Genomic DNA, 23,166 nt, shown 5'->3' with positions numbered 1-23,166 from the left:
AGGTAGAATGGGGTAAATTATCTCACAAAAAAAAAGAGGCAAGAAAAACTTTTACACTAAAGAGGAAGAAGGGTGAGGTGGCAGGAACACTTGAACATACTCTCATAGGAATTGGCTCAAAGAGGGAATAGCACACATACTCTATTGGGTATAGAAATCTCTTATGCAATAGGAAAGTAGCAGGGGGAAGGGGATAAAATAAGGAGGTGGGTTATGATAAAAGGAAGAGAATATTGGAGGAGTCAATAGAAGCAAAACACTTTTGAGGAGGTACAGTGCGAAAGGAGAGACAGAATAAAATAAACAGGTGGGATATAGGATGGAGGGAAATAAAATTACCAAGCAGAACTATGAAAAAAATTTATAGCAAGTTTCTCTGCTAAAGGTCTCATTTCTCAAATATATAGTGAACTGAGTCAAATTTATAAAAATAAGAACCATTTCTCAAATCGATACATTATCAAAAGATATGAACAATCAATTTTCAGATGAAGTCATCAAGGATATTTATAGCCATATGAAAAAATACTCTAAATCAACGCTGGAGAAATACAAATCAAAACAATTCTGAAATATTATCTCACACCTATTAGATTGACTAATAGGATAGAAAAGGAAAATAACAAATGTGGAGGGGATAGGGGAAAACTGAGACACTAATACACTGTTGGTGGAGTTGTGAACTGATTCAGTCATTACACAGAGCAATTTGGAACTATGCCCAAAGGAATAAAAGTATGCATACCTTTTGACCCAGCAATACCACTACTAGGTCTGTATCCAAGAAGAGATAAAAAAAAATAAAAGGACATATATGTACAAAAATATTTATAGCCACTGTTTTCTGGTGGCAAATAATTGAAAATTGATGGGATGCCCATCAATTGGGGAATGGCTGAACAAGTTGTGTTATATGATTCTGATAGAATACTATTGTGTTACAAGAAATGGTGAACAGGATGCTCTTCGAAAAATTTGGAATGATTTAAATGAGCTGATACAAAGTGAAATGAATAGAACCAGGAGAACACTATATACAGTAACGGCAATATTGTAAGATGATCAACTGTAATCAGCTATTCTCACCAATACAATGAATATAAGACAACTCTGAAGGACTTATGATGAAAAATGCTATCTATCCCCAGAGAAAGAACTGATGGAGTCTGAATATAAATTGAAGCATACTTTTTTACTTTCTTTATTTTTCCTAGTTGTTGTTTTTTGGGGGGTGGGGAAGTGTTCTATATTTTCTTTTATAAGATGACTATAATGAAAAAATATTTTGCATGACTACACATATACAAGTTATATTAAAATGCTTACCTTCTCCACGAGGGGGGCAGGGAAGTAAGGAAAGGCCCACACCTTAACCCCTCAGTGTAGCACCAGACATGAGGGTCAAGTACAACACCAGATAAACAGTTATCACTTATAGACCCTGGCACAAGAAGCCTGAAACAATGCCCCTTCCACCATGGGAGCACAGCCCAAGTTTAAAGAGGCCTAAAAAGATGAGCAAAAAACAACAACAACAAAGGAATCTGACCATAGAAAGTTATCCTGGTGGCAGGGAAGATCAAGACACAAACTCAGAAGAGGACAACAATGTCAAAACATTTCCCCAAAGGAAAATGGGGAGTGGTCTCAGGCCCAGAAAGAACTCATAGGAGAATTCAAAAAGGATCTTAAAAATCATATAAGAGAGGAAGAAGAAAAGTTGGGGAAAGAAATGAAAGTGATAAAAGAGAATTCTATATATAAAAGAGTCAATAGCTCGGAAAAAGAAAACTGCTCAAAAATAGAATTGGCCAAATGGAAAAGGAGATTAAAAAATCCACTGAAGTAAACAACACATTAAAGAGTACAATTGGTCAAATGGAAAAGAAAGAAAAAAACTAATTGAGGAAAACAACTCCTTAAAAGTTAAAATTGGGCAAGTAGAAGCTAATGACACTATGAGACATCAAGAATCAATCAAACAAATTCAAAAGAATGAGAAAAGGGGAAGAAAATATAAAATAGTTCATGGGGGAAAAAACTGACTTGGAAAATAGATCTAGGAAAGACAATATCAGAATCACTGTACTACCTGAAAGCCATAATAAAAAGGAGGAGCTGGATAGCATCTTTCAAGAAATTATCAAGGAAAACTTCCCTGATGTCCTGGAACCAGAGGGCAAAATAGGCATTGAAAGAATCCACCAATTGCCTTGGGAAAGAGATCCCATAATAAAAACTCCAAGGAAAGTTATAGTCAAATTTCGGAACTATCAGGTCAAGTTAAAAATACTACAAGTAGTCAGAAAGAAACAATCCAAATATCAGGGAGTCACAATCAGGATTACAAAGGACTTGGAAGCTGCAATATTAAAAGATCAGAGGTCATAGAACATTATCTTCTAGAAGCAAAGGAACTAGGACTACAATAAAGAATCATTTACCCGAAAAAATTAAGCATAATATATCAAGGGAAAAATTGTCACTCAATGAAATAGAAGGATTTCAAGCTTTCATAAGAAGACCAGAATTTAACCAAAAATTTTATCTCCAATATCAAGACCCAAGAGAAGCATAAACAGGTCAAAAGGGAAAAGAAGCCATAAGGGATTCAATAGAGCTAAACTGTTTACATCCCTAAATGGAAAGATGATACTTTTTTTTTTACAGTTGTCCATTTTTATTGCATATGCCAAATAGAAGGGTACTATGTACAGAGGAGATAGGGAAGGATCATTTTTTAGTCTCCTCCTCTTTGGACAAAGTCTTGATGATCTCCTCTCTTAGCCTGCAGACGCTCTTCCCAAAACTTTCGTGCTTCTTTAGTCTTAGACCTTTGAGCTTCAGCCTGGTCAGCCAAGAGCTTCTTCCACGCCTTGTCTGCCTTTAGTTTATGAATGTGCTCCATCAGGATTCATTTGTTCTTGAACACATTTCCCTTCACCTTCAAGTACAGGCTGTGGTACATGTGGCAGTCAATCTTTTTGGATTCACTATATCTTCGAAGCAGACGGTGAAGAATCCTCATTCGCCTCATCCAGGTCACCTTCTTAGGCATACAAGCATTGGCAGTACCCTTTCTCCTACCAGTACCCATGTGCCTGCCCTTCCTTCGAGCCAGAGTATTTTTTTGGCATCTGGCACAAGAGTGCATAGTAACGGGCTTCCAGATGATAAGCCCATCTTTATTCAGCTTCCGGATCTGCTGGCGGGAACTGGCATTGGCAATTTCATTGGTCTCATTGGGGTCAAGCCATACCTTCTTCTTTCCACATCGAAGGACACTAGAGACAAGCCTCTTCTGAAGCCTGAGCATACTCATGGCTGCAGCAGCAGTGCGGCAGAGGAAAGGAGATGAAAGATGATACTTTTAATTCTTAAAAAAAAAATGCATCACTAATAGTGCAGCTAGAGGGAATATACATAGACAAAGGGGACAGGTATAAGGTTAATTCAAGGGAATGACATGAAAAAAAAATTAAGGTATAAGAAAGAGGAGTCCACTGGGTGCAGAATGAAATGTACATGAAGAGGCATGGAAGACCTATTACCGTGAAGGGGAAGATAGAGGGGGCTGTGCGATGGGCATCACTTGAACCCTATTGACTCAAAGAAGGAATAATACACATTCAGCTGAATATAGAAATCTATCTTACCCAACAGGGAAGTAGGAGGGGAGGAGACTAAGTAAAGATCGGGGGAAGGAGGGGACTGACAGAAGGGAAGGCAGATCAGGAGAGGTGGTAGACAGAAGCAAAACACTGGTGAGGAGGTAAAGGGTAAAAGGAGAGAGAGGACAAGTAGGAGGAAGAATAAAATGGAGAGAAATAATCATAACTATAAATATGAATGGGATGAACTCTCCCACAAACAGAAACAGATAGCAGAGGGGATAAAAAACCAGAATCCTACAATATGTTGTTTACAAGAAACACACTTGAAACAGAGAGACACATAGAGCAAAGGTAAGGGGTTGGAGCAGAATCTACTGTGCATGAGCTGAAGTATTTTTTACTGTCTCTAGTTAACTTAAATGAAATTTTCTATTTCTCCCTGCTGGATTTTATTGATTATTCATAAATGCTGATGATTTGTGTTGGTTTATTTCATATCCTATTGATTTCACCTTTGCAATATCTCTCAAATATGCCCCCTTCTCTCCTATCACACACTGCTACCACTCTACCGCAGGCTCTTATCACCTCATGTCTGAACTATTGCAATAGTCCGCTGGTGGGGCTGTCTGCCTCAGGTCTCTCTCCCCACTCCAATCCATCCTTCATTCAGTCACTGAAGCAAATTTTCCTAAAGTGTAGGTTCAACCATGTCACTCTTATCAATAAACACTAGTGGGCTTCCTGTCACCTCCAGGATCAAATACAAAATGCTCTTTTTTATCATTTAAAGTCTTTCATAATCTAGCCCCATCCTACCTTTCTAGACTTCTAACACATTACTTTCCACCATAAAATCTTTGATCTTGTGACATTGGCCTTCTAACTGCTCCACAAACAAAATACTCCATCTTTCATCTCCGGGCATTATCACTGGTTGTGCCCCATCCCTGGAATGTTCTTTCTCCTCCACTCTACCTGCTGATTACACTGACTTTCTTTAAATTCCAACTAAAATCCCATCTTTTACAGGAAGCTTTTCTGAACCCCTCTTAATTCTAGTTAATCATTTCCTACTTATGCTGTATATATCTTTATTTTTATATATTTGTTTACATGTTATCTTCCCCCCCATTAGTTTGGGGGGACAGGGAATGTCTTTTGCCTCTTTTTTATACCCAGTGACTTAGCACAGTGCCTGGTACACAATAGGCACTTAATAAATGTTTATTGATGAACAGATTGTTATCCTACAACTATGCTAAGGTTGCTAATTATTTTAATTAGTTTTTTAGTTGACTCTCTAGGGTCCTGTAAGTAAATCATATCATCAGCAAAGAGTAATAATTTTGTTTCCTCCTTATGCCTTCAATTTCTTTTTTCTTGTCTTATTACTATAGCTAGCATTTATAGCACTGTATGAAATTGTAATAGTGATAATGGACATTTTTGCTTTACTCTTGAATCTTATTGGAAAGGCTTCTAGCTTATCCCCCTTACAGCTGATGCTTATTCTTTGTTTTAGATACAATTTATTATTTTAAGGAACACTTCATTTATTCCTACACTTTCTAATGTTTTTAATATGAATGGGTTTTTCTGCATCTATTGATATAATCATATATTTGTGGGGGGGTTTGCTATTAATATGGTCTATTACATTTATACTTTTCCTGATATTGAACCAGATTTGCATTCCTGGTATAAATCCCACCTTCTGATACTAAATGATCTTTGTGATATATTGCTGAAGTCTTCTTGCTAACATTTTATTTTAAAAGTTTGCATCAGTATTCATTATGGGTATTGATTTATATCTTTATTTTGATGCTCCCTAGTTTAGGCATCAAGATCATATTTGTGTGATATGAGGAATTTGGTAGGACCTTTTCTTTTCCTATTTTTAAAAAAAAATTTATATAGTATTGAAATTGTTTTTTAATTGTTTGGTATAACTTGCTTGTAAATCCATCTGGTGATAGGGATTTGTTTTTAGGGAGTTCATTTAAAGTTTGTCCAAATACCTTTTTATTTCCTCTTCTACTAATCTGAGCAATTTTTGTTTTTTTGTATATGATTCATATATATTTTGTATATATTCATTCATATCATTTAGATTGTCAATTTCATTGGCATATAGTTGGATGAAATGGCTTCTAATAAAATTATTTTACTTTTTCATCATTAGTTTTGAGTTCATCTTTTTCATTTTTGAAACTGGTCACTTGGGTTTTTTTAATCATTAGCTAATATCTATTTTTTTTGAAAACTCATAGTTTTATTTATTAATTCAATGGTATTTTTAAAATTTTTGTTTTTCTCTCTTTTGATGTTCAAGGCTTCTATTTTTCTATTTAATTGAGGGTTTTTAATTTGTTGGGGGGGGTGTTTTATTAATTGTAAGACCAGTTTATTTATATGCTCTTTCTGTCTTTTTTTTTATGAATGTGTTTAGAGAAATAAATTTTCCCATAATTCTGCTTTGGCTGCATCCCACAAGCTTTGGTATGCTTGGTTGTCATTAGTTTTAATGACTGGTTGTCGTTATTTTTAATGAAATTAATGCTTTTTTTTCTATTTTTTTGTTCTTTATCATACCCATTCTTTAGAATTAGATTAGTTTCCACTTCACTTTCTTTTTTTTTTCTAATTCAATTTTTAATTTATTAATTTGTTTCCTTTTAGTTTACAGGATTCAATTCCACAATTCCTTGAATTTCACATTTTGTCCCCCTCCTTCCTCTCCCCCCCCCATGGCATCTTATAATCAAGTATAGGATCTGTAAATACTTTCACATTATACAATGGTCAGGTTATAAGGATGGATTATACCAGCTGGAATGAAAAATGGTAAAGAGGACATAAAATCAAATAAGAGAACGAAAAAGATCAGGTATTTTGCTTCCACCTGGATATAAATTTAGTTCTTTCTAGTTCTTTCTCTGGATGCACGTTTTTCTCTCCATCATGCGTCTTTTGGGATTGACTTATATCCCTGCATTGTTGAGAAGAGTCCAGTCTATCAAAGTTGGTCATCACACATACGTTGTGTCTGTAATTGTGTACAAATTCCTCCTGGTTCTACTCTTCTCACTCAGCATCAGTTCTTTTAAGCCTCTCCAGGTAAATATGAAAGCCTGCTCCCCGTTTCTTATAGCACAAGGTTTCTTATAGCGCAAAGGTTGATACTGTAAGCAGTCTGCTAAAACAAGGAATTGTTTACCTATCAGACTTGTGGAGAGGGAATGACTTTATGATGAAACAGGAATTAGAGAACATTATAAAATGTAAAATGGATAATTTTGACTACATGAAATTGAAAAGTTTCTGTACAAATAAAGCCAATGTAACCAAGATTAGGAAGGAGGTGGGAAATTGGGAAAGAATCTTTACAACCTATGTCTCTGACAAAGGACTCATCTCTAAAATATACAGAGAACTGAGTCAAATTTATAAGAATACAAGTCATTCCCCAATTGATAAATGGTCAAAGGATATGAACAGGCAGTTTTCAGAGAAAGAAATTAAAGCTATCTATAAGCACATGAAGAAATGCTCTAATTCAGTATTGATTAGAGAAATGCAAATCAAAACAACTCTGAGGTACCACATCTCACCAGTTAGATTGGCTAAGATGACAAAACAGGAAAATGACAAATGCTGGAGAGGATGTGGGCAAACTGGTCCACTTCACTTTCAATATCTGTTTCAAAGACCCTTTATTGAATATAATGTTATTGTATTATGGTTAGTGAAAGATGGGTTTAATATTTCTTCTTTTTTTGATTTTTGTGAAATTGTTATGCCCTGAGAGATGGTCATTTTTAGTGAAGGTACAAAGCACAGCTCAAAAATAGGCATACTCCTTTATCTTCCCATTAAATATTCACCAGAGGTCTATCATATCTAAATTTTCTAAAATTCTTTCCAGCTTCCTTTTTTCTGGTTAAATTAATCTAAGTCTGATAGGGGTAAATTGAGGTCACCCACTGTTATAAATTTACTACCTATTTCTCCTTGTAATACATTTAATTTTTTCTTTAAGAAGTTAGATGCTTGGGGCAGTCAGGTGGTGCAGTGAGTAAGAGCACTGGCCCCAGAGTCAGGGGACCTGGGATCGATTCTGGACTCAGATACTTCACACCCACACACATTAAAAAAAAAAAACTGGCCGTGTAACCTTGAGCAAGTTACTTAACCCCAATTGCTTTAAAAAAAAAAAAAGAAGTTAGATGCTCTGGAGCACTGCATTTACTGCTAAGTCAGGAAATATACTAACTAGGTAGAATGTCTAGAAATGGTTGAATAACTGTAAAAGGACTAGGGAATTAGGTCTTGTGAGAATTGTTGAAGGAATTCAAATTTTTCTTACTCCAAACTTCCTTCAAGGTCATTTCCATTCTTCTAGTCCTCCATGTGATATCCTTGACTTCTCACTCCCTTTCCCCCTATAAGCCAAAGGTGGCTGATATTACCTTCATAACATCTCTCTTCTGATATGGCCACACACAGACCCTTGTGCAGGTCCTCATTGTCTCATGCCTGGATTACTGCAATGGCCTGCTGGTTAGTTTGCCTGTCACAGGTCTCTCCCCACAACAGGCCACACAACTGTAAAGGTGATGTTCCTAAAATCCATGTCTATGTAAATCCCTCTCAGTGAATTTCAATGCCTCCCTTTCATTTCCTGGATGAAATATAAAGTCCTATTTGGCATTCAATGCCCTTCACAACTCTCCCTCCTTTCCGTTTTTAGTCTTCTTATATCTTTACCCCACCATGTATAAACTCTGATCCAGTAACACTGACTTCCTTGCTGTTCCTCAAACAAGACATTGCATCTCCTGATGCTTTGCCTGTCCCCCATGCCTGGAATATTCTCCCTCCTCATCTCTGCCCCTTGGTTTCCCTCAAGTCTGAACTAAAATCCCACTTTCTCTACAGGAAGCCTTTCCTGATCCCTCTAAATTCTTCTATTGCCTTTCTTCTGTTGATTCTTCCCAATTTATTCTGTTTACATTTGTGTTTTTATCCAATAGTTTGCATATGTCCCCCATTAAACTGAGTTCCTTAAGCGGGGAAGGGACTAGGGAAACTCCCTCCCAACTCTACTGAAGGAAAGGATGGAATGTCAGAATGGAAACAGGGCCTATAGTAAAGAGACCTGGCTTTTGGCATGTTCTATCTCTGTCACATTAGCTATGTGACCTTAGATGAATCACTTCCCCTTTTTAGGCCTGTTTACTCATCTGTAAAATGAGAGTAATAATACTTGTGTCATCCATTGCACAGAACTTTTGGGGAAAAGAGTTTTTATAAAGGAAAAGAAGTTATATGCTATGTGATTTGGTACCTATATGTTTAGTATTGATATTAATTCATTATCTACAGTTTCTTTTACCTAATATAGTTTTGTTTGTCTCTTTTAAATAGGTCTATTTTTACTATTGCTTTGTTTGAGATCATGAATGCTACATCTGTCTTTTTTTTACTTTAGCTGAAGTATAATAGATACTGCTCCACGTACTTACTCTAACTCTGTTAGAGTGTGTTTCTTGTAAACAATATATTGTTGGATTCTGATTTCTAATTCTTTCAATTATCTTTTTCCATTTTATGGGTGAATTCATTCCATTATATTCACAGTTGTGATTGCAAACTATGTATTTTGCTCCATCCTATTATCTTATACTTTTTCTTCTCTGTTTTCCCACCACTTCTTCAAGACAGTATTTTGTTTTGATTAATCCATTCTTTAAACTATCCTTTGTCTTATTTCCTCTCTTTCCTTTACCTGTTTCCCTCTCATTTCTCTGTTGGATGAAGTGTATTTTTTTTATCCAACTCTGAATGTATTCAATACACATATATTCTGTCCCTCTTTGACCAGTTCAGATGAAAGCAAGGTTCAAGTGTCACTCTCCGCCTCTACTTCCTCCTCCTTGTTAGTCTTCTATTTGCCCATTCCCTTTATGTGAGATAATTTTCCTCATTCTACCTCTCCCTTCTCCTCACCCTCTACTCCAGTATATCCCTCTTCCCTACCCTTTCTATTCTTTTTATTTAAGATCATAAAAATATCACAGAATCACTCTCATGCCCTCTGATTCCTTTTGATGCTAGAGTTCAGAGGAATTACATATATCATAACTCTCCATAGAAGAATGTAAATGGTCAATCCTTGGTTAGTTCCTTATGATTGCTTGCTCATGTTTACCTTTGTATGCTTCTCTTAACTCCTGTTTGTATATCAAATCTTTTCCTCAGCTCTGGTATTTTATCACTAATGTTTAGAAGTTCTCTATTTCATTAAAGTTCCATTTTCCCCAGTAGGATTTCTCAGGTTTTCTGAATAAGGTTATATTTGATTGTGAGTCTATAATTTTTGTCTTTTGTTATATTATATTCCAAGTTCCCTGATTCTTTACTATGGTGTCTGTTAAATCTTATGTGATTCTGACTGTTGCTACTTGCTACTTGAATTCTTTCTTTTTGCCTGCCTGAAGCATTTTTTAATTTCACTTGGGAGCTCAGGATTTTGCCTATAATTTTCCTAGGAACTTTAATTTTATTCTTTCATTTCCTAGGAACTTTCATTCTATCAGGAGGTGACTGGTCAATTCTTTCTCTTTCTATTTTGCTGTCTGATAATAAAAGATCTGGATAGTTTTCTTTTATAACATCTTGAAACATGATAACTAGGCTCTTTTTTTGGCTTTCATGTAGTTCAATGATTCCCTCAATCTGTTGTTTATTGTTTTAAACTGTGAAATACTTCACATTTTCTTCTCTTTTTTCAGACTTTCAACTTTGTTTCATTATTTTTAGTCTCATGGAGTCATTAGCTTCTATTTGGTCAATTCACATTTTCATAGAGTTATTTTCTTGGGTAAGGTTTTATACCTCTTGTTCCAAGCTGTTAATTTTACTTTCATGTCTTTATTCCATTTCTCTCATTTTATATGAAAAAAATAACTTTGGCTATTTTTTAACTCTTGCTTTAACTTTTCCAGGAATTCTGGTTGGGCTTTGTAAGAGCTCCATTTTTCTTTAAGGTATTGCTTGCAGACATTTTCAAGTCATTCTCTTCTTCTGGGCTTATTTCTTGAGTTTCTCTATTACCATAAAGGCTCTTTATATGGGATTCCTTTGTGTATGTGTGCTCATTCTTGCAGTATATTTCTTGACTTTGGACTTTGTGTTAGTGCTGGCCTTTGTGTACTTCTGGAGGGAGTGTCTGACCTGAGCGACTCTACTCACATCCTTCTGTTGCTCCCATGATATTGAACTGGAGTCTATAAGCTTTCAATGCTCTCAAAGTGATGGGTAAATTCTGTTCATTCCTCTAAGAGCTATGCAAGTACCTGATTCAGGTTTGGATCTGTTGTGTTATCCCTGGTTGGGAGTTTCAGTAGAATGTTGCTAAACCTGAATCAGTCACTATTAGTCTATTGAGAGGTTCTACAATTCTGAAGGACTGAACTGTAGGCTCCCCTTTGGTCTGGGACTTCTCTTCTGGCTATTCCATTCCTGGCTTTCTCCCTGGGTTACAGGCTGGAAATGAGTTCCTTCTTTGTTTCAGGGATCAGAGCCAAATAGCTATTGTTTGCTTCCAGATGTTTTTCTTTGCTCAGTTATACAGTCAGGGCCTCAGCAGCTACTGATCCTCTGAGACTAAAGAGGAATCTTTGCACTAAATTCTTGACCTAGAACTGGGTAGTAAACAACAAAGCTGCCTTGTGGTACCTAATCCTGTATCCTCCGATCTGTACAGGAATCTACTAAGATCACTTCCTGCTCCAGTGCCTAGTCTCAGGTCAATTTCAGTCCATGAGCACTGGTATGAGCTATATGGGCATGCTCCTGACCAGACTTCATCCCTCGTGTCTGCAAGCCTTTCTGTCTCACCCTCTCTGGGCTAGAAAAATGAGTCACTTTTTCTTAGATTCCCCAATTAGAATTTAGTCTGCTACATTTTCTAGAACTTTGTGGAAGAAGTTTGGTAGATGAGCTAAACCAAACTTCTTTGTCTTATTTCATTATCTCAAATTTACCTTGGCCCAGACATTTCATTTTCCTACTATACTGATTTTCTCCATTACTCTACTTCTGCCTAGTGTGTGTATATTACTATATGTTATATACACACATACATGCACAAATACATATGTGTATACATGTGCACACATATACACACATACATTTGTATATGCACATGTATGTGTGTGTGTAATCTAATCTGCTATACCACATTACCTCAGTTCAAAACTGAAAAGAGGCAGGCGCTACCATGTGTCAAAGCTGCCCTAGAGCACAATATAAGAAAATAAGATAGTGGCCTCTATATTCAGGCTAACAAGTTTATATATAAATATATATATATATATATATAATTATATAATAGACGAACTCTCTTTCATACTCTTTTTTCAGCTCTTTTCTGGCAGGTGAAACAACAGCCAGATATTACTCCTCTCCTTTCTCTGCTTTCTGGGGAAGAGAATCAGTTATTCCCTGACATATCTGCCCAAACCAGTGCTGGTTACAATTCTCCCATTCTCTCAGGCTTAAAAACTTTGAGTTATCAGATCATAGATTTAACTGGAAGAGTACTGAGGGATCATCTCATTCAACCATTTCCTTTTTACAGATTAGCAACTGAGGTCCAGAGCAGTGTAATGATTTGTCCAAGGTCACACAAGTAGTAACTGGCCAACCTGGGATTGAAGTCCACATCCTTGGACCCCAATCCAATATCTCAGTGCCTCACTTTGACTCTTACTCAGTAAACTCCAATGTCTTGCTATTATTTCTATGGTCAGATGCAAACTTCTCTGTTCACCATAACAACAGCAATAGCTAACATTTATATAGTGCTTTTAGGTGTGCAGAGCACTTTACAAATGATATCCCATTTGATCCTCAGAACAACATTGTAAGTATACAGTCTCCACGGGGCAGGTAAAGCCCTTCAAACCCTAGCCCCTTTTCCAGCCTTATTAAACTATTCCCCTGAACATAACTTATAATTCAATCAAACTGGCCTTTTTATTGTTCTTCATCTATCACATCCTAATTCCCATCTCCATGTTTCTACACTCAGCTCAAACACTACCTTTTACATGACACTCAAGCTGAGTTCTGAAGGAAATTAAAGATTCTAAGAGGTGGGGGTTAAAGAAGAAGGAAATGCCTTCCTGACATGGAAGATGGCCAGTACAAAAGGAGAGAGAAAACAAATGGAGCATCCTATATGAAAAACAGTGAGATGTCCAATTTGACTGAAGAATAAAAGCACACAAGGGAAATAATGTGTTAAAACGACTGAAAATGTAGGTCGTGGCCAGGTTATTGAGGGCTTTAAATGAGAAACAATGAAGTTTATATTTTATCCTAGATATAATAGGAAGCCACTGTAGTTTATCGAGTATTGGAAGTTCATGGTCAATCACTTTGGCAGTTAAGTGGAGAATGGACTGGACAGGGGACTGACTTAAGGCAGGGAATCCAATTAATAGATTATGGCAATAGCGATCCCAGCAAGAAGTGATGAGAGGGCAGACGCTGCAGTTGCGCTTGCCCTGAATGTGTTGCTGCTGCTGCTTCTGATTCACTTTCATTCCTGGAAGGATACATAAATCAAAGGGTTGGGTGGGTGGCAGAAGCCAGTGCTGTGTCTGTTGATCTGCAGACAGGGTACCCAAAATAAGGTCACAAGATGCTACGTCTAAGTCTGTATCTAAGTAAAATGCAAAGCCACACTGGGGCTTTTTTTTTTCTTTCTGGCATGCCTGCTTTGGTTAAAACCCCTTTGGCCTGTTACCAGAAATTGGTGCTCTGACTTTAATTAATGCTTCAATGAGCAAGGTGCTATTCCGAAGCCCTCGGTCCCTGTGGCTAACGAGTTGGGTTTTCTTGGGATTGTCCCGACCAGGGTATGGGAGATCCCCCTGCACTGTTCCCCTTTATGATAAATGAGTTAAATAAGTGGGGATCCAATGTCCCCACACTGACTTTTTGACTTTGCGGCATTTATTAAAGAAACTTTCATTTTTGCCCCCTTTAATTTTTTTTATTATCAAAAATGTTTTTTCTTTCTCCCACTTTAACCTTTTTCAAATATCAAAAATATTTTTCTTTCCCTCCCATTCCCCCATTTCTCCCTCCCCCCCCATTGAAACAAATTAACAAGAAGTGATGAGAGTCTGAACTAGGGCAGTGGCTGTGTGAAAAGAGAGAAGGGAGCAGATGTGAGAGGTATGATGGAGATTGAAACAAGATTTAGCAACTGAATAGATGTGATATGAGGAATAAGGAAGCTAGGAAAGACACTGAGGTTGCTAACCTAGAAGAGTTGAATGGTGGTAGTGTCCTTGACAGAAAGAGGGAAGTTTTGACAAGATTTGAAACTGGTGGAAAATATATACATAATTAGTTCTATTTTAGGTATGTAGAGTTTGAGGTGCCTATGAGACATCTAGTTTAGAATGTCCAAGGAACAATTGTTGATAGAAGACTGGAATTTATCTGGATACAGCTAGATATATAGATGCAGAAGCCATTGGCACAATGTTGGTTATTAAACCTATGGGATCTGATGGGTTCATCAAGTGAGAGAGTGTAAGAAGATAAATGAAAGGGCCCCAGGACATAGCCTTGGGGTATACATACAGTGGGCAGGATATGGAGGTAAATTTATGGTAGAGAAAGAACATATTCTCCATGTTGTTGATTCAATTTTTTTCAGCTAATCTAATAAATGTGAGACCCTTGATAACTGGTAAAATCTCAATTCAAAATTAAGGAAATAACTGCCCTCCTTGTCTTGGACTAATCAAAACTGTGTCTTGTGCTCCCATTCCACAGATCACTCAATGCCAAAAGACAGTAAGGTGCAGTGGAAATGATAATGGACTGTGAGGAAGGTGATCTATCTCTGCCACTAACTAGCTATGTGGCAACATAATCTCTTTTTCTCTCTGAATTTTACCTATGCATCCTATAAAATGAGGTAATTGTACATGAAGACTTCTTCTTTACTCTAATATGCTAGGATTTTGACAGGGATGGAGACTTTTATTTCATTGATTATAGGGAACTCTCAAGTGAGGAAAATGGCTTTACCAATGCAGATTGCCACCCTTCTTGCAATCTATGGTCTAAGAGAGTTATCTAGAGCACTATGAGAGGTTTGATGATCTGCCTAAGGTTAAACAGTTACTTTGGGTCAGAGGCAGCACTTGAACCCATATCTTCCTGATTCTGAAGCCAGTTCTCTATCCACTAAATCACCCTTCCATAGCATATGTCAAAAAACCTACTTGTTCTGAAGGCTGCAGGATGAATTACTGCCACTTTAATGCCCCATTTTTTAAGTTCCAGTCTCATGACTCCAGAAAACATGCTCAGAGCTGCCTTGGATGAAGAATATGCAGCATACAGTTTCATGGGAATGCCTCCTGTAAGGAAACAAGAGAAAGAGATCATAGGATTTGGGATGTAGTAGGAAACATAGATATTATTTAATCTAATAATTATCCAATAATCATTATCTAATCCAACCCCCTCATTTTATAAATGAGGAAACTAAAGCCCAGAACAGTAATATGACTTACTCAACATCACACACGTAGTAAATCACAAATCTAGGATTTGAACCCAAATCTGATTTCTATATCCAGCAATTTTTCTATTTTACTATTTTGTAGAAGTTAAGAAATGGAAGTAAAATATGTTGGTAAATGTTTAACAACCAGTAATCCAAGATAAGGGAGGTGAACTTGTATGCATGACATACTTTTTTAAAAAAGATAATTATGCTTTATTTTAACATCCACTTAAAAAAAATTAAGTTCCCAAATCTGTCCCTCCCTCCAACCCATCTCTCACCTATTGAGAAATTAAACAATATGGTAGCAATTATACATGTTAAATCATGCAATATATTTCCATATTAGCCATTTGCCAAAAAATTAAGTCAAAAATATGCTTCAATATGCATTCAGAATTCATTAATTCTTTCTCTGAAGGTGGATAGCATTTTCATCATGAGTGCTTTAGAATTGTCTTAGATTATTTTAATGTAGCAATTAGAGTAGCTAAGTCTCTCACAGTTAAACATCATCATATTACATTGCTCTTACTGTGTTTTCCTGCTTCTGCTCACTTTACTTTGCATCAGTTCATACAATCTTTCCAGGTTTTTCTGAAATCATCTCCCTCATCATTTCTTATAGTACTATAGCATTCCATCACAATCATGTACCACAATTTGTTCAGCAGTTCCCCAGTTGATGGGCATCTCCTCAGTTTCCAATTCTTTGTCACCATTAAAAGAGCTACTAGAAATATTTTTGCACATATAGGTTCTTTTCCTTTTTGTTTGATCTCTTTGGGATACAGACCTATTAGTCATATTGTTGGCTCAAAGGATATGTACACTTTTGTAGCCCTTTGAACATAGTTCCAAATTGTTCTCCAGAATGATTGGACCAGTTCACAATTCCACCAACAGTGCATTACTGTGTCTATTTTCCCACATTCCTTCCAGCATTTGTCATTTCTTTTTTCTGTTATGTTAGCCTATCTGATAGGTATGAATTAATATCTCAGAGCTATTTTAATTTTAATTTCTCTAATCAATGATTTAGAGCATTTTCATATGATTATTGATAGATTTGATTTCTTCTTCTGAAAACTGCCTGTTCGTATTCTTTGACCATTTATCAATTGAGGAATTGTCTCCATTTTTATAAATTTGGCTTCATTCCCTATATATTTGAGAAATGAAGCTTATATCACAGAAACTGCCTCTAAATTTTTTCCCTAGTTTTCTGCTTTTCTTCTAATTTTGGCTATGCTAGTTTTGTTTGTGCAAATTTTTTTAATTTCATGCAATTAAAATTACCCATTTTATTTCCTGTGATTTTCTCTATTTCTTGTTTGGTCATAAATTCTTCCCTTATCCATAGATCTGACAGGTTAATTTTTTCTATGCTCCCCTAATTTGCTTATATCATCCTTTGTATCTAAATCATGTACCTATTTTGACCTTATCTTGGTTTTGATGTGAGATACTGATCTATGCCTAATTTCTGCCAAACCACTTTCCAGTTTTCCCAGAAATTTCTATCAAATATTGATTTCTTGCCTCCAAATTTTGCATCTTTCGGTTTATGAAACACTAGAATACTATGATCGTTTAATAGTGTATATTGTGTACCTATCTTATTCCATTGATCCACTACTCTATTTCTTTACTAACATTAGATTGTTTTAATGATTACCCCCACTTTTTAATATAATTTGAAGTACAGAACTGCTAGGCTTCCTTCTTTCACATCTATTTTTCCTTGATTCCCTTGATATTTGTGACCTTTTGTTCTTCCAGATGAATTTTGTTATTTTTTTCCTAGCACTGTAATTCTTTGATTGCTTGACTGGTATGGCACTGAATAAGTAAATTGATTTAGGTGGAATTATCATTTATATTACATTGTCTTGGCCTATCCGTGAGCAATTAATATTTCTCTAATTGTTTAGCTGTGTCTTTATTTGTGTGAAAAATGTTTTGCAATTATGTTCATATAGTTCCTGAATTTGTCTTGGCAGATAGACTCCTAAGTATTTTTATTGCCTGAAGTTATTTTAAATGGAATTTTCTCATTCTATCTCTTCCTGCTGGGTTTTGCGGTAGCGTATAGAAATGCTGATGATTTATTTATGTGGATCTATTTTATATCCTGCAACTTTGCTAAAGCTGTTAATTGTTTCAACTAGTTTTTTTAGCTGATTCTCTAGAGTTCTGTAAGTAAAACATCACATCATCTGCAAAGAGTGATAGATTTATTTACTCACTGCCTATTCTTATTCTTTCCATTTCTTTTTCCCGTTTTACTGCTATAGCTAGCATTTCCAGTACACTGTTGCATAATAGTGGTTGCTTCACCTCTAACTTCATTGGGAAGGCATCTAGTTTACCTCCATTACAGATCATGCTTGCTGATTGTTTTAGATGGATACTATTTACCATTTTAAGGAGAGCCCCATTGATTCTTGTTTTAGGAATGGGTGTTATATTTTGTCAAAAGTTTTTTCTACATTTATTGAAATAATCATATGATTTCTGTTGGTTTTGTTATTGACATGCTCAATTATGGTGATATTTTTCCTAAATGTTGAACCAGCCTTGCATTCCTGGTATAAATCCCGCTTATAGTATATGACCTTTGTGATATATTGCCGTAATCTCCTTGATAGTATTTTATTTAAATTCTTTGCATAAATATTTATAAGAGAAATTAGCCTACAGTTTTCTTTTTCAGTTTTTGCTCTCCTTGGTTTCAGGTATCTTTTTTTATTTCCTTTTGATTTCAAATTTTCTTTTTCACTATGAGCTTATCACCAAATACAAACAGTTCAGTATACAAAGAACAAAATCTTTTCTCGTAAATTGTTGTCTAGACACATTTCTCCCATATTGATTTGTACCATTAACTTTTCAACTCCAAATGTCAGATTTTGACATTTATCCCTATTAAACTTAATAATATCCACTAGAAATGTGGCATAGCAGCTATATGGCACAGTAAATAAAGCACCAGGCCTGGAGTCAGGAAAATCTGAATTCAAATCTAGCCTTAAACACTTAACAACTATGTTACCATGGGCAAGTCACTCAATCTGTTTGCCTCAGTTTCCTCATCTATAAAACAGCAATGGTACCTACCTCCCAGAGTTATTGTGAGAATATATGATATAATTTTTGTAAATGTGCCTAGAATACTGACATTAAAAAAACATAGAGCTTTGTTTCCAGGATTATATGAGAATATTTGTAAAATGGTTAGCACATAGTGGGTACAAATGCTAGTTACAATAATAATAATTGTTGTTGTCTTTGACAGAATCCTAGCTTAGAGTCAGAAAGAAGTGGGATCAACTTCCACTTCTGACACTTGCCAGTTAAGTGGTCACTTAACAAGTCACTCAATTTCTGCGTCCCAAATAATAGAGGGCTATAACCTACAATAGTGAAAGGAGTTCTGTAGGACAAGATCCTCATATTGAAGTTATCATAGATCCTTTGCATAGTTATGAATATTTTATCTTATTAGCATCAGATGATTGTTTTGTTGTCAATGTGCTAGCTATCCTAGATCTGTTATTTGCACACTTAATAACATACTAAATATGCCCTCATCCAAGTCACTGATAAAAATGTGGAGTAACACAGAAGCCAAAGACTCTAAGATATTCTGCTAAAGACCTTTTCCAGACTGAAAATGATTGATTAATGTTTATTTTTTGTGCCTGGTCATTCAACCAGTTATGAATCCATCTGACTATCATCAAACCCACATTTCTCTATCTTGTCCCTAATAGTCTTTACTGCTTTTCTGAAACCAAGATATACTGTATATGGCATAGTAGGTCTAGAAACCCTGCCATTAAAGAAAATGAAGCTAGAATGATCAGTTGCTGGTGAATCTATGATTGATGAATCAATGATTACCACTTCCCTTTCTGAATGTTTATGAATTATCCCCTTCATTTGGAGTCAAGGTCATCAACCAAAAGTTTGAATACCATTTTCCAATTTGTAGTCATATTTCACCTTTCCATTCTCCGTGATTTTTCAGAGATTCCCTTCAAGATGTAAATAATCACATCCATCAGTTCTTTGCTTTCCCTTTGGTACCTTGTCATTTCCATCATTGTATTGAAAAAATAAAGTGATCCAAAGAAAGACTGAAGTTTAGGATTCAAATTAGTTCTTTTGTCTTGAAGCATATATTCTGTTAGATTTGGAACCCACAGCCTTGATCCCTGGAGTATTAGCACTTAAGACCTTGGGGTCACTGGTTTTGACAAACTTAAGGCTGGTGGTGATGATTGTGTGGCCAGAATGTTTGGTGACAACTTTGGGGTCAGTGCACTTGGTGAGTCTGGTACATCATGGTACAGTTTTGGGGTCTATAAATTTGATGATTTTGTGTCTAAGGATCTAAGTTCTGGGGAACTTTGTGCTGAGGGCTTTAATGGTTTCTTCCTGGCTCCTGATGGCTTTGGTATTATGGGCGAGCATTTTCTTCAGAACTTTATTGGTAGTCTTAGAACAGCTTGTATCTTCCTCAGAAATTGGTGTTAATTCATTTCAGAGACTCCTGTTTCTGTGACTGGGTTTCTTGATGTCATTTCTGTGTCATTTGTAGGACTAGCTGGAGGTGGTGTGGCTCTTAGACTTACCCATTACACAATCATCTCTACCACCAGGGAACAGCTAGGTGGTTTAATGGATATAGTGCCAGACCTGGAGTCAGAAAAACTCATCTTCTTGGGTTCAAATCTGGCCTCAGACACTTCACTAGCTGTGTGAGCCTGAGGAGGTCACTTAACCCTGTTTGCCTCAGCTTCCTCATTTGTAAAATGAGCTGGAGAAGGAAATGGCAAACCACTCCAGTATCTACACCAAGAAAACCCCAGATGGGTTCACAAAGAGTCAGATACAACTGAAAAATAATTGAACAACAAGTATGCCACCATAGATTGCAAGGACCAGAGAAGACCCTTAAGCTCTTTCAATATTCTGAAATAAAGTTCATTTGAACCTGCTAAAATGAAATCATGAAGGACATATTATCTTCTGAAGCCAATCATCTTTTCATTTATCATGTAATTTAATTTCCTGGTAGCCATTCTTTTTCTGTCCTTCCCTACATCAACTGAGAAACCCAGGAACTCTTAAGGCATTGAGGTTGCCACTCCAAGCAGGTCCATCTCAGGATTACTGTTCAGTCACCTAGAATGGACATGTGCCTGTAGCAGCAAGCACCCCAAGCATCCTCAGGGTTTGCTACCACCACAGGTTCTTGGATCTGCTTTGTTAAAGGAAAGCAACTCAAAATGGGTTAACAAGCTTACTTTAATTAGTCAGACATATATCGTTTTCCTTGTTCAGGAGGAAAGGTCAGCACCCCGAACTTCAAAGTATACAGGCAGAATTATCAAGACAGAAACAGATCAAGTAGACATATTTCCAAACTGTCCAACTGTTACATCCATACCCAGTCAACATCTGGGTTTCCACATCTGGGTTTTTCAAAGCCGGGGGACTCTCAACAACGGCTTCCCAGAATACAGATCAAATCACAGAACACTTCTCAAAGTGAGCCCCCAAAACAAAGCTACACATCAGGGCTTATATAGCCTTCTCCTGGCTCAGAGAATGTAACAACCTTATTGACTCACTGGCCAATCAAAAAGTATTTACTGAAAAACAAGCCTCCCACCCCAGGCTTCAGGTGCACTTTAGCCTAGGGGCAGGGAAGATCTTCCAAATTTGCATTCCCATTACAGTGCCTTAAACTAGTATTCACTCTATAATGCACAATTTCTGCTGGAAGAGAGAAAAGGGCAGTCTTTCCCCCATCCTTTTTTCCCTTCCCCAGTTGCATGATGATACCTAGAAAGTCAAAGGAAGAAAGCTGATTTAGGTATCACCGCCATATTTGTGTCATAGAATTTGGTAGGACTCCTTCTTTACCTATTTTTTTCAAATAGTTTATATGGTATTGGAATAAAATTGTTCTTTAAATGTTTGGTAGAATTTACTTGCAAATTCATCTGATCCTTAAGATTTTTTCTTAGGGACCTCATTTGTGGCTTTTTCAATTTCTTTTTCATTCAATTTTCTCCAGAAGTCTAGTATAGCTAGCATTTCTAAAATTGTATTCGTCTCCTTAACTTCTTTCTTATTTTTTTATGGTTAGATTTATCTAGCTCTGATATGGGAAAGTTGAAGTCTCTCCCTGCTATAATTTTACTGTCTTTTTTTCCCCTGTAATTTATTTAATTTTTTCTTTAAGAAAGTGGATGCTATGCCACTTGCTGCATGTATGTTTAATATTGATATTTCTTCATTGTCTATAGTCTCTTAGCAAGATGTAGTTTCCCCAATTATCTCTTTTAATCAGGTCTATTCTTGTTTTTGCTTTGTCTGAGATCATGATTGCTACCCCTGACTTTTTTACTTCAGTCAAAACATAACAGATTCTGCTCCAGCCCTTTATTTTAATTCTGTGTGTGTCCTTCTGTTTCAAGTGTATTTCTTGTAAACAACATATTGCTGAATTCTAATTTCTAATCCATCCCACTATCTGGATTTTATAGATTAATACATCCCATTCTCATTCATAGTTACGAATACTAACTGTATATTTACCTCCATCCTATTTTCTTCTGTTTCTCTTCACCCTGTCCCTCCTCAAAAGTCTGTTTTGCTTTTGGCTACTGCCTCCCTTAATTTTCCTCCCTTCTTATCACTGTCCCCTTTTCACTTATCACTTCTCCCATTCTACTTCCTTATTGGGTAAGATAGATTTCTATACCCAATTAAGTATGTATATATGTTCTTCTCTTTCTGAACCAGTTCAGATGAGAATAAGGCTCAAATGTTACCCACTGTAAAATTCTTCCTTTTGTGCCTCTTTTATGTGAGATAATTTTCCCCATTCTTCTTCTCCCCTTCCCCTTCTCACCATGCATCCCTCTTTCTCACCCCTCCATTTTTTTATAATTCCAATTGATTTGTGTCTGTGCTCTCCTTCAACTACCCTAATAATGATAAAGTTCTTAGGAGTTACATGTATCATCTTCCCATGAAGAAATTTAAACAGTTTGATTTATTTAGTCCCTTATAATTTCTCTTTCATGTTTACATTTTTGTGCTTCTCTTGAGTCTTATATTTGAATGTAGAATTTTCTATTCAGCTGTGGTCTTTTCATCAGAAATGCTTAAAAGTCCCCTATTTCATTAAATATCAACCTCTCCCCCACACGCCCCCAAAAAAGATTGTACTCAGTTTTGTTGGGTACATATTCATGGTTCTAATCCTAGCTCCTTTGCCTTCTGTAATATTATATTCCAAGCCTTCTGCTTCTTTAATGTGGTAGCTGCTAAATCTTGCATGATCCTTACTGTGACTCCATTGTATCTGAATGATTGTTTTCTGGCTGCTTTCTCTCCCTGATTGGGGGGGTCTATAATTTGGCTATAACATTCCTGGGAATTTTCATTTTGGAATCTCTTGAAGGAAGTGTGTAAAGCCAAGCAGAAGCAGCTTTCCAGAGGACTGCTGTTGTGAACAGGTTCAAGGTTCTGATTACATAGTGAACTCTTTATTTATTCAGTAATAAACCAAGACAAAACATTGACAGAAACCAGAGTATAGCATTCACAATGTTATAGCATAACAAGTTATCACTAAAGTGTCCACATAGTTATCACCAAAGTGGGCAACTAGTTTTAAACAAAAGATATCATTCAGTAAGTCCTTAACTCAATCATCCTTAAGGAGCAGGCCCCCTTAAGGGACACAAAGTACAAAGGTCAAAGTTCTCTACCCCTAGGTCACAGTAAATCATAATCTTCTCAGTCAATATTAAGTATCCAAGTAAAGCTTTCATTTTGACTCAGGGCTGGCTCTCAGCTTCCATGGTTCCTCTTCCATGGTCCCAGCTCCTGCCCAAATCTACCCAATTGTCTCAGTTC

General features: G+C 36.4%; 1 protein-coding gene and 1 pseudogene across 1 annotated transcript in view; both read right to left on the bottom strand.

Moving 5' to 3' along the window:
- HSD17B2 (hydroxysteroid 17-beta dehydrogenase 2) overlaps positions 1-23,166 on the bottom strand; it is a 78,571-nt gene that overhangs the window by 3,869 nt on the left and 51,536 nt on the right. Inside the window, exon 4 of the mRNA XM_069072299.1 lies at positions 14,936-15,073. Within this exon, the coding sequence (XP_068928400.1) occupies positions 14,936-15,073 (138 nt within the window). The remainder of the gene's footprint in view (positions 1-14,935; positions 15,074-23,166) is intronic.
- Positions 2,657-3,349, bottom strand: LOC138149290 (large ribosomal subunit protein eL19-like; annotated as a pseudogene).

Source organism: Petaurus breviceps, unplaced genomic scaffold, assembly GCF_028583685.1.
Source record: "Petaurus breviceps papuanus isolate PSGF00001 unplaced genomic scaffold, PetGlider_PUasm1.0 90845, whole genome shotgun sequence".
NCBI classification, from domain to species: Eukaryota; Metazoa; Chordata; class Mammalia; order Diprotodontia; family Petauridae; genus Petaurus; species Petaurus breviceps.
Note: the sequence above shows the minus strand (reverse complement) of the source record. Positions and strands in the feature narration are given on the sequence as shown.